At 39.8% G+C, this 13,263-nt stretch overlaps 2 protein-coding genes across 2 annotated transcripts in view; both read left to right on the top strand.

The window, feature by feature from the left end:
• Positions 1 to 493: 493 nt before the first annotated feature.
• Positions 494 to 5,064, top strand: LOC106937904 (matrilin-4-like). Its single transcript, XM_015019646.1, has 5 exons — positions 494 to 674; positions 777 to 1,187; positions 1,271 to 1,423; positions 2,549 to 2,641; positions 3,680 to 5,064. The coding sequence occupies exons 1-5, from the start codon at positions 494 to 496 to the stop codon at positions 3,733 to 3,735; spliced, it is 894 nt and encodes a 297-aa protein (XP_014875132.1). The 3' UTR covers positions 3,736 to 5,064.
• A 232-nt stretch (positions 5,065 to 5,296) lies between these two features.
• The window catches only part of LOC106937906 (calphotin), a 14,009-nt gene continuing 6,042 nt past the window's right edge, over positions 5,297 to 13,263 (top strand). The window contains exons 1-3 of the mRNA XM_015019649.1: positions 5,297 to 5,719; positions 9,729 to 10,739; positions 13,117 to 13,182. Of these exons, the coding sequence (XP_014875135.1) occupies positions 5,632 to 5,719; positions 9,729 to 10,739; positions 13,117 to 13,178 (1,161 nt within the window). The 5' untranslated portion in view covers positions 5,297 to 5,631 and the 3' untranslated portion in view covers positions 13,179 to 13,182. The remainder of the gene's footprint in view (positions 5,720 to 9,728; positions 10,740 to 13,116; positions 13,183 to 13,263) is intronic.

Here is a 13,263-nt window from a genome sequence, read left to right as displayed (position 1 = left end):
GGACGAACTTGGTCCCATAGAATAGCAGCCAGAGGTTGCGCAATTCCAGGTGAGGCTCAGCTCGCTGCTGCCTCACCGGCTTCGCTTCTGAGCATTTGAATGTCAAAATACGAAAATCCATCGATTTTGAAGAAAAAAATCATCAGAATTGGTTAAGCTAAGTAAAAAATAGATACTTTATAGTACAAACCACAGGGTGAAAATAGCAATATAAATGGTGTTATTGTTATATTATGTTTTCCATGGCAGGTGAGGCTCTGCCTCACCTGCCTCCCATGACCGCACATCACTGATATATATATATATATATATATATATATATATATATATATATATATATATATATATATATATATATATATATATAGCAAATCGCATGGTTTCTTCTTTATACAACTGTTAATCATTTCACAATTTACATTAGTTGACCATTATTTAATCAACAGATTAACTGGATGAATCGTTTCAGCTCTGTCTTTTAGTAAAATACAGTATGAATAAACAGGTTCATTGTGTCTCAGCAGCATCAGTAACATTTGTTAAACTTCTAGGTGTTGATCTGTGTCAAACTCTGGACCATGGCTGCCAACACCTATGTTTCAGCACCACTGACTCCTACATCTGTAAATGTAATGAGGGATTCCTGCTGGCTGAAGATGGGAAAAGCTGTGAAAGTAAAGTCTCAGCTGTTTTTCTTCTTTATTCTTAGATGCAACTGAAGACTGAACAAACAAAAATCTACATCAACACGTTTTTCATGTCTTTGCACCTGACAGAACCAGGGTGTCACGACGGAGTCATGGATTTGGTGTTCGTGATCGATGGCTCCAAGAGTTTGGGCCCCGCCAACTTTGAGCTGGTCAAGCAGTTCGTGAACAGCATCGTGGACTCGCTGAACGTCTCCAGGATGGTCACGCGCGTCGGACTCATCCAGTTCTCCACCAAGGTGCGCACAGAGTTTTCTTTGGGCCAGCACGCCGTGGCGCAGGACGTCAAGAGGGCCGTGAGCCAGATGCAGTACATGGGGAGGGGCTCCATGACCGGCTCAGCGCTGCGCCACATGTTCCAATTCAGCTTTTCGGAGAAAGAAGGCGCCAGGTTGAACGTCCCGCGCGTCTGCATCGTGTTCACCGATGGACGGTCGCAGGATGATGTTTCCGAGTGGGCCAGCAAAGCAAAGACCGCTGGTGATATGAGTTACATTTCTAACGAAAGCATGTTCTTTCTGATATTAAACTCGTGCCTTGGCTCTGTTTTCTGCCACTTTCAGGGGTGACAATATACGCACTGGGAGTTGGGAAGGCCATTGAACAGGAGCTGAGGGAAATTGCTTCGGAGCCTGCTGAGATGCACCTCTATTACGCAGAGGACTTTGAGAAAATGGGAGAAATTACAAAGAAACTGAAGTCAAGGATGTGTAAAGGTGATCACTAATTATGAACTAATTTTACTCTGCAAAAACAAAAATCTTACCAAGTATGTTTGGTCTAGTTTTTTGTGCAAATATCTTATTTCAGTATGCTTGAAATAAGACAAAAACTAACTGACATGTAACTTTATCAGCAAGAACTAAGCGCTTGTTTTAAGTCAATAATTCCTTAATATTGATAAAAAGTAATGGTTACACTGGCAGATTATTTCACTTCTTTGTAAAAATATCACCGATAAGTGAAAATATCTGCACCTGGATACAGATATTTCATCCCTAGATGTAAACCTAGGAAGTATAAAACCTGTTTTGTTCCTTTTTCCATAAGTGTCCAAATTTTGATTTAGTATAGTTTTATTTTACTTTTTATATATTGACCTCATGGTTATACTGTATTTGAGTCTATTTTTTCATGGTTTTTAATATTTTAAAAATATTGAGCACGGGGCCAGTTGACTCATGTTACATTTACATTCATTGTTGTGTTGATATACATTTTCCTGTCTGGCAAGAAAGCTGACTCATCGCACTATAATCAAATTGACCTAATGGTATAAATAAAGTTGTCTGATTTATTATAACAAGACAGGTTTTTTCCCCCCCATGTTATAGGTGAAATAATCTGCCGGTGGAACTAGTATTTTTTAGTCAATATTAAGGAATTATTCAATTAAAACAAGGTTCTATTTCTTTCTGAAAAGTTACTTGTAAGTTAGTTTTGTCTTACTTCAAGTGTACTTCAAGTATTTTTGGTTTCTGTTTGTAATAGAAACCAAAAATACTTCGTAAGGTTTTGTGTTTCTGCAGCATAAAAAAATTGTGATTTTGCTAAAAATAAATAAATAAATAAATAAATAAATAAATAAATAAATAAATAAATAAATAAATAACTATGGCATTTTGTAGAACAAAGACCAGTTACAGTAAAAACGTCCCTGTATATCAGCAGAGCATCACTGCCACCTGCTGCTGCTGGAACAACCGCCGCTCAGAACCGGTTCCTGACAGGAACAGAAATGTGTCGGGGCTGAAAGAGGAAAATCAATTCCCCTCACAGCCCTGACTTGTAAATTAAAGCTCAAAAAGATGTGCTAACTGTATTTATTTTTGCCTCTGCAGACAAACCGGCAGATGAAAGCTTGTGTCGGTGTGAGAGCATGATCGTGTTTCAGAACCAAGTGACAGAGAAGCTGAAGAACCTGGCTCAGAATAATATCCTTTTGTTTTGCTGGTTTCCTCCACAGAGGGAATAACTGGATTTATAGTAAAACGACAAAGATAATGAGGTGGAAAAATAAATAAAATAAATAAATAAAGCAGATGTTTTACAATGGGGTCTCAGTGGGGCAAAAATAACTTTTATCTTCAGTGAACAAAAACAGCATTTAAAAGTTATGCTTATTTTTCTGTTTTTAATCGGCAAATTATTTCTATATTTAGCAATACTTACTTATCTGGAACTTAACTTGTTATTATTACATTAGTAAAATTATAGGTGTGGGCCACCTTACAAGAATGTCTTTATGAAAATGATGTCAGGTCCAAAACCAACATCTCAGCCTTCACCCAAATAGCTAAACATGTCTGCAGCTGGTCCCACTACAACACGGTACCATTAACGGTGAATACACCATTAATGGAATTCTGATTTTAAAATAAAGATGCTCCAGTTAATAAAAACAATCGAATGTTGAGCTAGTTGTCTCACTTTTCCGCACATTTGACTGAGCAAAGCTTGTTGTTTCTGTGTTTAGATTGTCCTCTATCCTCACAGAGGGAGAATATTGATTCCAATATGAGAATTATTATTCTTTCCATACCTGTTTGTTTACCTCTTCAGACCTAGATAGCTTTCCAAAAATAAACCGTCTGGAGGTTGAACATAGACGTGTCCTCAGCAGGGAAGAGACGAGGCTGCATTCTGCTTCCTGAGCAGAAACAGAAAGACCATTAGAATTTCACTTAATATTTTAAACATTTGATTGTATTCATTGTATGGTCTTTATCTGTCTATACATAAGAATCTTCAAGAACGGTTTTTGTGCATTTGTTAATGCTGCGTTTATTCAGTGCTGTATTTATAAGGCGTTTCCTAACATATGTCCAGTTGATGTTTACTAGAAAAAGTGAGATTTATAAAGATGCCTCTGTGCTCTTTTTGGGAACCTTTTTGTGCAGGAGTATCTGTAATATCTTTATTTGTGTTCCAACTTTGGATGCATTTCTTGTGACCCTCTTTAACACGAATACTTGAAGCGATGTCAAAGAAGCTGGAGACTCTGGAGAATCAAGTGGTGAACAAATGAAATTCTGGCGCTGCTTGGTTCTGACGGGATCGTCCTCAACTCTTGATGCTGTTTATCGTCTCGCAGTACAATGTGACATTTATCCGTTAGGTGGTTCTGTTTTACATCCTATATCTCAGCATGTCTGTATTTGTGGGTCATACATTAGCTCAAATAGAAACCTTATCTTCTAATGAAACAAGCAGCATTGCGTTTTAAAATGCAATGCTGTTATAGGTGGAGGTTTATATTTTTAAATGAAATCAAGTTTCATTTTCAGATCTATTAAAAATTTCATTTTGGTCCTTCTAATGGCCCCTTTGCTGCAAAGATTACTTAAAATCTAAATTTTATCAGATGCACAGGAAGCTATATTAGCTATAAAAACTTAACGTGAGACATTTAAACTCAAACATATGAAAAATACATAATCTATTCATTGATTCTACTTTACTAATAAGTAAATCTGCACAAGATATATAAAAAACAAAAGCATCTCCAGTTTTGTGTTCTGGTTAATATTACACTGACCTCCCAAACTGGATGAAAACAGCATTAATTTGGTACTAGATATATCCAGATGACATTGACTAACAACTGTCTGGAATTTTTATGGGATCTTTTTAGCCATCATTATCCTGGTCATCAGTGTCTGCCACCCTGCACAAAACCAAACACACTAAGGCGGTCCAAAGTCCAGGGAAGAATTAAAAATTCTCTTTTTGTGTGGTTTCATAAATAAAACAATATTTTCATGCAATCTGTTTTTAAAATCTGACCAGTCCATTAATTTTGGATTGGAGATGTTCAAAAGTTGTCCAAACTCCTTTAACATATCTATGTAGCTCCTTGTTTTAGCAGAGAACCAAGAACTTCAAATCAGACACCAACTTCAGCTCATCAGCCACCAATGTATTTTACATTGGTGTAATATGTGAGGCCCCAGGGGCCAATTATGGCTTTGACATATTTTAGATCTTCAATAATATACACAGTTCATTAAAAAAAAGGTGTTTATTGTTGAGCAGGTGAAACTAAAAAAAAAGTTCTGGTAAACTAATTTTTTGCATTTTTATTGTTTTGATTTTGGCTCCTGGGAATAAAAGTTTGAACACCACTGACTGGACATGCAATAAACAGTAGAATACTAGATCAGAACATATGACTACATTAATTTGTTCCTCCCTCATGCTGCCCCCTGAGCCCATGCCACCCTGGGCAGACAGCCAAGATGGCATGGTTTTTCAACTGAAGTGCTCTTCCACTTTAAACACTTTATTTGTGAAGAAAGTTGACTATATTATTGCAGATTGTACAGCATACTGATGAATAAACATTTAAATATCTGAATTTCTGTCCCTTGATTTAATTAGACCCATCCAATGGTGTAATATAAATGAACTGAACTGAATTCTATGTTAATCCACTGATTCACTTGTAAATTCAAATTTCTACTTTTATGTTTGTTGCGTGTGTGGTTTGACACTTCACCACCAGGGGGTGGATCTGCGCCACACAGGCCTCAGAGGGGAGGACACTGTCCTCAGAAGTGTTTGCCTCCTCCTCCTCCTGCTCCTCCTCCTCCTCCTGCTGCTGCTTCATGGATAGTTCTACATTAGAACTGGAGGTAGTTAGGGGAACACTCAGCGTTGCTGCCTGAACTGCTTTGCTGCATGCAGGGAGCAGATTATAAAAGTACAGCGGAGCATGAGTGATCCCACAGCATAGAGCAGATAATGGTTCCCATCTGCTTTGAGGACTTGTGGAGAGTTTAGATGCTCCTGTTCGCACAGAAAGACAGCATCAACCTTTAAAAGAAAAAAAAAGAGAAAGAAAGCAGGAAGCACTGAAACTTGTGGTCGCTTGTTCCTGAAGCAGCCTCCAGCTTTCTAGATTTGTCATATTTTACTTCCAAGCATGGGTTGCTCATCATCCAGTGCACAGACAGTGGAGCAGGAGAAGAGACCAGGCACAAAGCCTGAGGAGAGCAACGGGGACACAGTGGGTGAGTGATGACCATCCGAGTGAATATTAAAAGTGCAATTTGCCCTTCATTTGTGTGTTTTGAAGTGTAGAGAGCAGCATATGTTCTGTCCAGCTGCTTATCTAACTCTCCTTCTGCCACTCAGTCACATTTTGCTGGAGGCTGTTTGCAGCTGGCTGGTACACTCTGTGCTTTCACTTTTCTTGCACAGATCAAATACTTCAGGTGCTAAAATATTTCTGTTGTTCTCTTTGAATCCTACAAGTCATTACTGTTTGTTTGTCCTAATCCTCCCCTGTCCTGCTTGGCTACTGCTAAGAAGAGGACTGCTAAAAACATTCAATGATTTATTGATGAAATGAGACCTGAGAGGAGGTTTCTTCCTTTTTTTTTAAACTCTATGAGCATGTCAACTTCTCTCAGTCTCTTCCCATAAAGCAAACCGAGCATTTTATGTAGGATAATAACTGCATGAGAGCAGCTGGGATTGTTTAGAGATCTATTTGCAGCCTGTGGCAACATTTGCAATCTAACCTGTTTGTTACCAATTTTCTGTAGTGATTCACGGACGTCGGATTGTTCTGGATTGCAAAACTTTCAAAAGAACATATTTACTGTACAATATAAAAAAAAAGAAAAGAAAAAAAAGATATTTATAGACCATGAACTTTCTTACATTTTGTCCACTGCAACCAGAAAAACAGATGCTTCATTTGGGGTCTTTGGATAGAACATAATCGAGAGTTAGAAGAAAAGTAATGCATGATTGTTTTATTTATTTTTAAAGAACAATAATCTGAAAGTGTGGTGTGCGTTAGTATATACTTTTGTTAAAAATCCATCAAAGTCTTCCGTGGGTTTGACTCTATGGCATCTGAAGAGGGACATTTTAACGCATCCTGCTTTACCAATCAGATAAACCTCAGTCAGATTTGATGGTGAGATTCTCTGAACAGCAACATTCTAGTTTTACCACAGATTCTTAATTGCGCTTGAGTCTGTACTTTGACTGGACCACTCAAACACTTGAATATGATTTGATATAAACTTTTACATTGTAGCTCTAGTCATATTTCTAGAGTTTTTGTTATGATAGAATGTGAATCTTTACCCTAATCTCAAATCATTTTTCAAGTCAACAACTGACCAGATTTTCTGTTCCTACTCAGGCGTTCCCACAGCATGATGCTGCCACCAACATGTTTCACCTTGATGATGATGTGTTGAAAGTTTTTTTTTTTTTTGCCACACATAACACTCTGTGTTCCGTCTGTATCTCTCTACATGTGTGAGCTCTGTGTGCAGGCCTGAGCAGAAGCCCAGCAGAAGGTCTGACATAATCTATGACTGTCTCCTCATTGTTCCAGACGGCTCAGTGCCACATGGACGTGCCATGCCAGGCACCGCTCCATGCACTCTGTGTCCCCCATCCTGGTTTGCACATGAGCAACAGACTGTGCTCTAGCTCCCGTGGAACATAAGTTAATTCAGATATCTGGGGAAAGGAAAAACTGTATATTTGAACCTGAAACAGAATCATCATCTCTGTGTTCATGTTCTGCTTCCCTGACTGAATGTGGGATGCTTGTGTTACTGCGTTGTTGTTCCTGCCGGACAGCTTTTTCCACCTACAGAGAGAGAAACTTGGGTTCCCTTCCAGACTCTTGCGTCATCACCTCCGAGACCATCAGTAATTGTCCGCTCAGCCTGGCCAGGCTATGTTAAATGCAACCGAATGAGGGGAGGTTTTTATTCCTACAGCGTGCCGCCTGTCTGACACACCAGCTGGATGACATCCTGGCCTGTGCCGGTCCCATCCCTAGTCCAGGCCCCTGCTTTGTGTCCCGTTCCCTCCTCCCCTCCCTTCCCTCCACTGCAGACCAGCCGTGGCACTGTTTTGACTGAGATCTGTGTCATCTTTGGCTGCTAAATCTTGTTGACACATGATTCACCGATGCCTGGCATGGAGGCGTCGACCTCAACTCAAACAGTCGCTTTCCCACTTTTCAAAACTGAATATTGACAAAGCAGTACGGATTTACAATTTTATTGCGATACTTTGAAGTACTATTGTGATAATGATCAAAATTATGATGAAAAAAGTTATTCATTACTTATTTTTAGGTAGTTTAGCAGGACACCAGCTGCATGGCACAGCATTCATAACGCCACAAACACAAATATTGTTCTTGAAAAGCATTTTGATCTGAAATAAGCTACACGATGCCACTTAAAGAGCGATTTCTGTCACTAAACCGCACAAAGTTACTGCATTCAATCCTGTTTTTGAATTGACATATTTATTGCTGCTCTTTTGGAACAAAAAGAGGAGAAAATAGAAAAAATAACATTTCTGATCATACTGTCAGTTTTATTTGACATCAACTGAAATTTATCATGACAAAATCAAAATTATAAGACTTTTTAATTTTTTTTTAATAATAATTAACAAATGATAAACGATAAGTGTCCACTGCACCACTGCTCAAACTCCAACTTATCAGTCCTGTCATAGTGGGAGAAAAAAAAAAGAAGTAAATTTTTAATCATATCTTTGGAAATGATCTAAACGTTTGATGAAAGTCATAAGTATCTGTGTTTCTGTTGACCATATAATTGTGCAAATTTCGAAAATGAATTTGCTTACTGGGAACATGGCAATGACAACATAAAAAAAACTTTGATTTTTGCTAAAAATTTGTATTGCTATGATGAGGTGATTTTTGTTTGTTTGTTTGTTTTGGCCATGTCTGGTTTATTTTGCAAAACTGGAATGGAAACACTGTTTTTGCATCACACTAGTCACGTGATCAACCAGATGTTACCCCTGGCGCAAACTACGAAGAAGACGACAGGAAGTAATCGGAGCATGACGGATCCCCGTAAGCTTATTCACGTGTGATTTTAATAGCGTTTCTCATGTAATGGAAACACTGCGTTGTTTTTTCAACTTAAGCAGAATACAAACACTCATAATGGAAACGCAGCTAATGATCGTAGAGTGCATGTAAAGATTAATTGTGAAAAGGAAGAGCAAAGGGATTTGTGTTACTTAATTGCTGTAATTTTCCCACTGGCTCATTTTCACACAGTCTACCAAGCCCACACATTCCCTTCCACCCATCACTCTGATCTCTGCTCACTGCTTCCGACAGACAAATAAAATCAGAAAGCTGAAGCATCAGAGCCATCCACCCGTACCGCTAACCGAGCCGCTCCCGTCCAGCTCGTCTGCGACCAATCAAAAGCTTCCATCGCTACGTTGGGATTCGGACTATTGACATAACTGAGGATTTTTCTAAAATATGACTTCATTACTTCCATACACAAGTGCACTATGTTTGTGTGTGCGCAGACCTAACTGACCGTAGAAAGCGGAGAGGATCATTTCCTCAGAATGCTCGTCCTCAGGGCTTCAGTAAATCCTATTTTCAAGCAAGGAAATGAAAGGACGCAGTTTGTGTCCTTTATTGTTTCTCCTGTCTCCTGCATCCTGTGTTGACTGAAGCTTTATATAATTTCCCTCAAAAATGTCTAATTCTTTCAAATCCCACGTTATATAATGAAAGACATTAGAAGCACACCAGACAAAATATTGAAGTTAAGATATTTTTTCACAAATATTATTTTACATATATAAAAAAGGTTGACAGGACAGCTGGGATTTTCACCACTGAGATCATTGTCTCTGTTTTAAACTTAGTGTCAACATTTGTCCAGAATGTGAATTCAGTTCACTAGAACTTATGCTTTTGCAAACGAGCGCCTGGCCTGACAGAAATGTGGCTGATGCAAAGTTTGAGAATTTATCTGAGAATTTTATAATATCACAGACAACAGAAGTTTGTCAAAGGTTCTGCCGTTAAATCACAGGCAGTAAATCTTATGAGGAGAAGAATATGGTTCATTCTTTTATTCCCTGACTTTTGTCATTGCTATGTCAGAGTTACAGACAAATATGTCACTGACAACTGGTGGTCTAATTGCAAATTGCTAATCTTTTATTTTCCATATTTTTTTTTCTTCACAGCAGTCAGAAACGGCATCATCGCAGAAGAAGATGTACGGACCATTGAGGACCAGATGCAGCTGCCTGTGGAGACCGCCTCACCAGACGATGCCAAAGCGGGGCCTGAAGATGAGACGGAGGCCGTGCTGGAGGCCGTAGAGGCCCAGGAGGATCTCGTGTCTGGGGAAGATCTCCTAGTAGTTCCTGAACCACTCGCAGCTGGTGGGGAGCTGGCACCACATCCTACAGTAGATGAGGAAGCTGCTGCCACAGTAACTGAAGTATTGTTGCCCATGGAGGAAACACTTCCTGTAGAAACTGTACCGGCAGAAGCCTCTTCTGAAGTCAAAGCAGTTGAGGCCCTGGACGAGACCCCTGAAGCTCAACCTGTTGAAGCTGTGCAGACAGAGATCCCTGTTCTTGTTAAGGAAGAAGTTCCAGTGTCGGTTGTAGAGGAGCCAGCAGCGACCGCCGGAGTTGTGGAAGAGGGAGTAGCTGAACAAGCCTCCAAAGCAGCAACTGAAGATGCTAACCATGTCCAGGAGGAAGCCCCACTCGGCAATACCTCGCCAGAAACTGACTCAGAGACTCCAGCAGCAGCCGAAGATTCAACAGCAACCACAGATTCAGTAGCCAACGAAGATGGAGCCCCAACCGAATCCTCAGGGCCTGCAGATGCTGTAATAGACACAACTATCGCTGCAGCGAGTATTCCAGAGATGCCTCCGGTAACTGCTGCTGCAGCTCCCGCTCAAGCTGAGCCTCACTCTGCCGCCGATGAGGAGACGGAGGTTTCCACAGTCTCCTCTGGTGTTACTGCCTCACCAGAGGAGGCATATGGTCCTGTAGGGGTTTCGGTCCCAGAGCCGGCCAAGGGTTCTGAAGTTCCACCGGTCACGGTGAATCCAGAGTCCAGTACAGAGAATGGAGTCACAGCAGAAGTTTCTGAGGGGAATCCTGGCGCGACGCAAACTGAAGCCCCCGCAGATCCAGAACCTGCAACTGAGCCGATTCCTGAATCGTCACCAGAGGGTATGACATACCAACACCTTAGCAACACAAGCTGTGTTTCTATTACAAATGTGCACAAAATTGTCAATATTCTGCTAATGTTGGAAAAATACAGTTTTTGCAATTGCAGTGTTTCCATTAAACAAGAAACAGAGTTAAAATCACACATGAATAAGTTAGTTCAGGCAGTAAGTCATTCAAACACATGCCGAGCCTTCATCCTCTAACTATTTCATGTTGTCTTCTTTGTGATTTGCGCCATTGGCAACATCAGCAACACCTTCAAGGATGAAATTCTTCCTTGGAGTTCCTTCAGACTAGCCAGCAACAACTAGCAAACACCTGGTAGAACTGGTAGAACACATCAGCTGAACTCATCATATGAGCTACTTCTCAATGCAACACTGGTAAAAACAATAAGCCTAAGTCCAGAGAAGCCATGTAGCGATGACTTCCTGAAAATGGAGTTATTAAAGAGACAGAGTCTCAATTTCAAGGCATTAAATTACTAAGTAAAATTTCTTTCAAGTCATATTTGATATTTGATAGACAGCATTTTATAACAACTGAATGTAACTTTATTGTGATATGTAGTGGCACTATGTGCCTGTAAAACACATATTACTGCCCCCTTTAAGTTCATGATGGATGCCTCTGTTCTCCAGAGTCTGGCAGTTTTATTTTGCTCCATGATTAATGAAACGACACACACACACGCACACACACATACACCATGTCGACAAAACTGTCATGCTGACAGACTCTTCAGGGAGTCACGCTGATTCAGAAGACAGTTTTCAGGCGGAGGTCATTTGTAGCAAGACTATGACTGGAATGGAATGTGACAGAAATCAATGCGAGTGTGTGTTTGGCTCAATGCGTGTGCAAACACGCAGAAACAGTTTGGAGGTGGAGCAGCAGGTGAGGAGAGGTTGACTCAGTGGAGTGGATGAAATCTTGTTGACATGCAGAGAAGCACTGGATGTTCCTTCATATGGCCAATCGCTTCAATCATTTCAGGGATGAAGGGGAAGCCGGCGCTGGAGTAGCTTTACATGAATCCTTCACATGCAGCTGGCAACCCTGAGATGTTAGTGAGCGATTCAGCTGCATGTGCTGAGAGGGCTGAATGGGATATTGTTGGACCTTAATGCCGAACAAGTGACATGAGCAGTGACATGAATGCTTCTCTTCTGCATGTTGATGTTGTATTATGAGCATGTTGTCAGCACAACAGCTCCAGTCAGACAGTCCTCTCTCATTGTGTCCCATTGTGAGCTGCCAGCAGACTTATCATGGCCCGCCGCTTCTAATTAAACACAGAATTGTCTGCGACCTTTGGTGAGGTTTAGTGGAAAACTCCATTAAGATAAGAACTGATTTAAAGGTTGTTTTTGTTTGTTTTTGTTTGTTTGTTTGTTTGTTTTTCCCAAATGATTGGACCAGATACTTTGGTTTAGTTTACATTGTTTCAGGTCATTTCATGTTAACATTTTTTTTTTCTATTTGTTAAAAGCCAGAACAATGAGCCATTTAAACATATATATATTTCTCAGAGGGGCAGTATTATGTATTTTCAAGACAGAGTGCTATTTTATAGCACCCATGTTACCTTCAATTGTTATAAAAATCAAACACATCTTAAAAGAAATTTGACTTCACATTTTGACTCTCTTTAAGAAACTCCTGCTGTTTCTGAGACTCTGCCTTCAGGAAGTCATCACAACAAGCATTTAGCATTGTTTTTAGTAGCACTGCAATGAGAAGCAGCTCATGTAATGAGCTCAGTAAATGTTTAACTCCACTAGGTGTTTGCTAATTGCTGCTGGCTAGTCTGAAGGAGCTCAGTGGAGAGTTTGGTGGGAGGAGTGTTCTGTAGTTGAAAGGTAGCAACTCCACTAAATACTACGTGAATATACTTCTTAGTTTAAAGCAAGATGAAACAATCTTTAAAAATAAAAATAAAAACAGGACATGTGTTAGCTGACTTGATGTCACACAGTGGGAGAAAAATCATAGTATCTTTTTGTGTGTGTGGGTAAATACAGTATGATTTAAACCTTATACTTCTTGTCTCACTCTTTACACTCCAAACAGTTTGTACTTTTAGGAGGTAACCAATCTGCAACATTGTGAAAAACTCAGGTGGAATGGAAGAAAGCATGTATTACATAACTTTTACAAGATTTATCTGGGTGTTCTGTGTGCGTGTGAGTATGTGTGTTGGAATAAATCAGCAGTGGTGCAGGAGATGTAGATATGAATAACTCTTAGCTCGTCAGTTCACCCACGGTGGCTGTGTGTGACATGGTGAAGGTAAAATCATGTCAAACAAGCTCTGAGCCATTGGTATGATAATGACATTCCTGTTTGTGTCTCTTTGTGTGCGTGCACGCAGTGTCATCTGTACATGAGGCCTCCAAGGATAAAGAAGATGAAATAGCCAAAAAGCTGGATTAAGATGGTAAGAACCAAGGCGCATATATATATATATATATATATATATATATATATATATATATACTGTAGAGTACTGTACTATAAT

This window comes from Poecilia latipinna, unplaced genomic scaffold (assembly GCF_001443285.1).
Source record: "Poecilia latipinna isolate Pla-1442-1.1 unplaced genomic scaffold, P_latipinna-1.0 Scaffold2464, whole genome shotgun sequence".
Lineage (NCBI taxonomy): Eukaryota > Metazoa > Chordata > Actinopteri > Cyprinodontiformes > Poeciliidae > Poecilia > Poecilia latipinna.
Note: the sequence above shows the minus strand (reverse complement) of the source record. Positions and strands in the feature narration are given on the sequence as shown.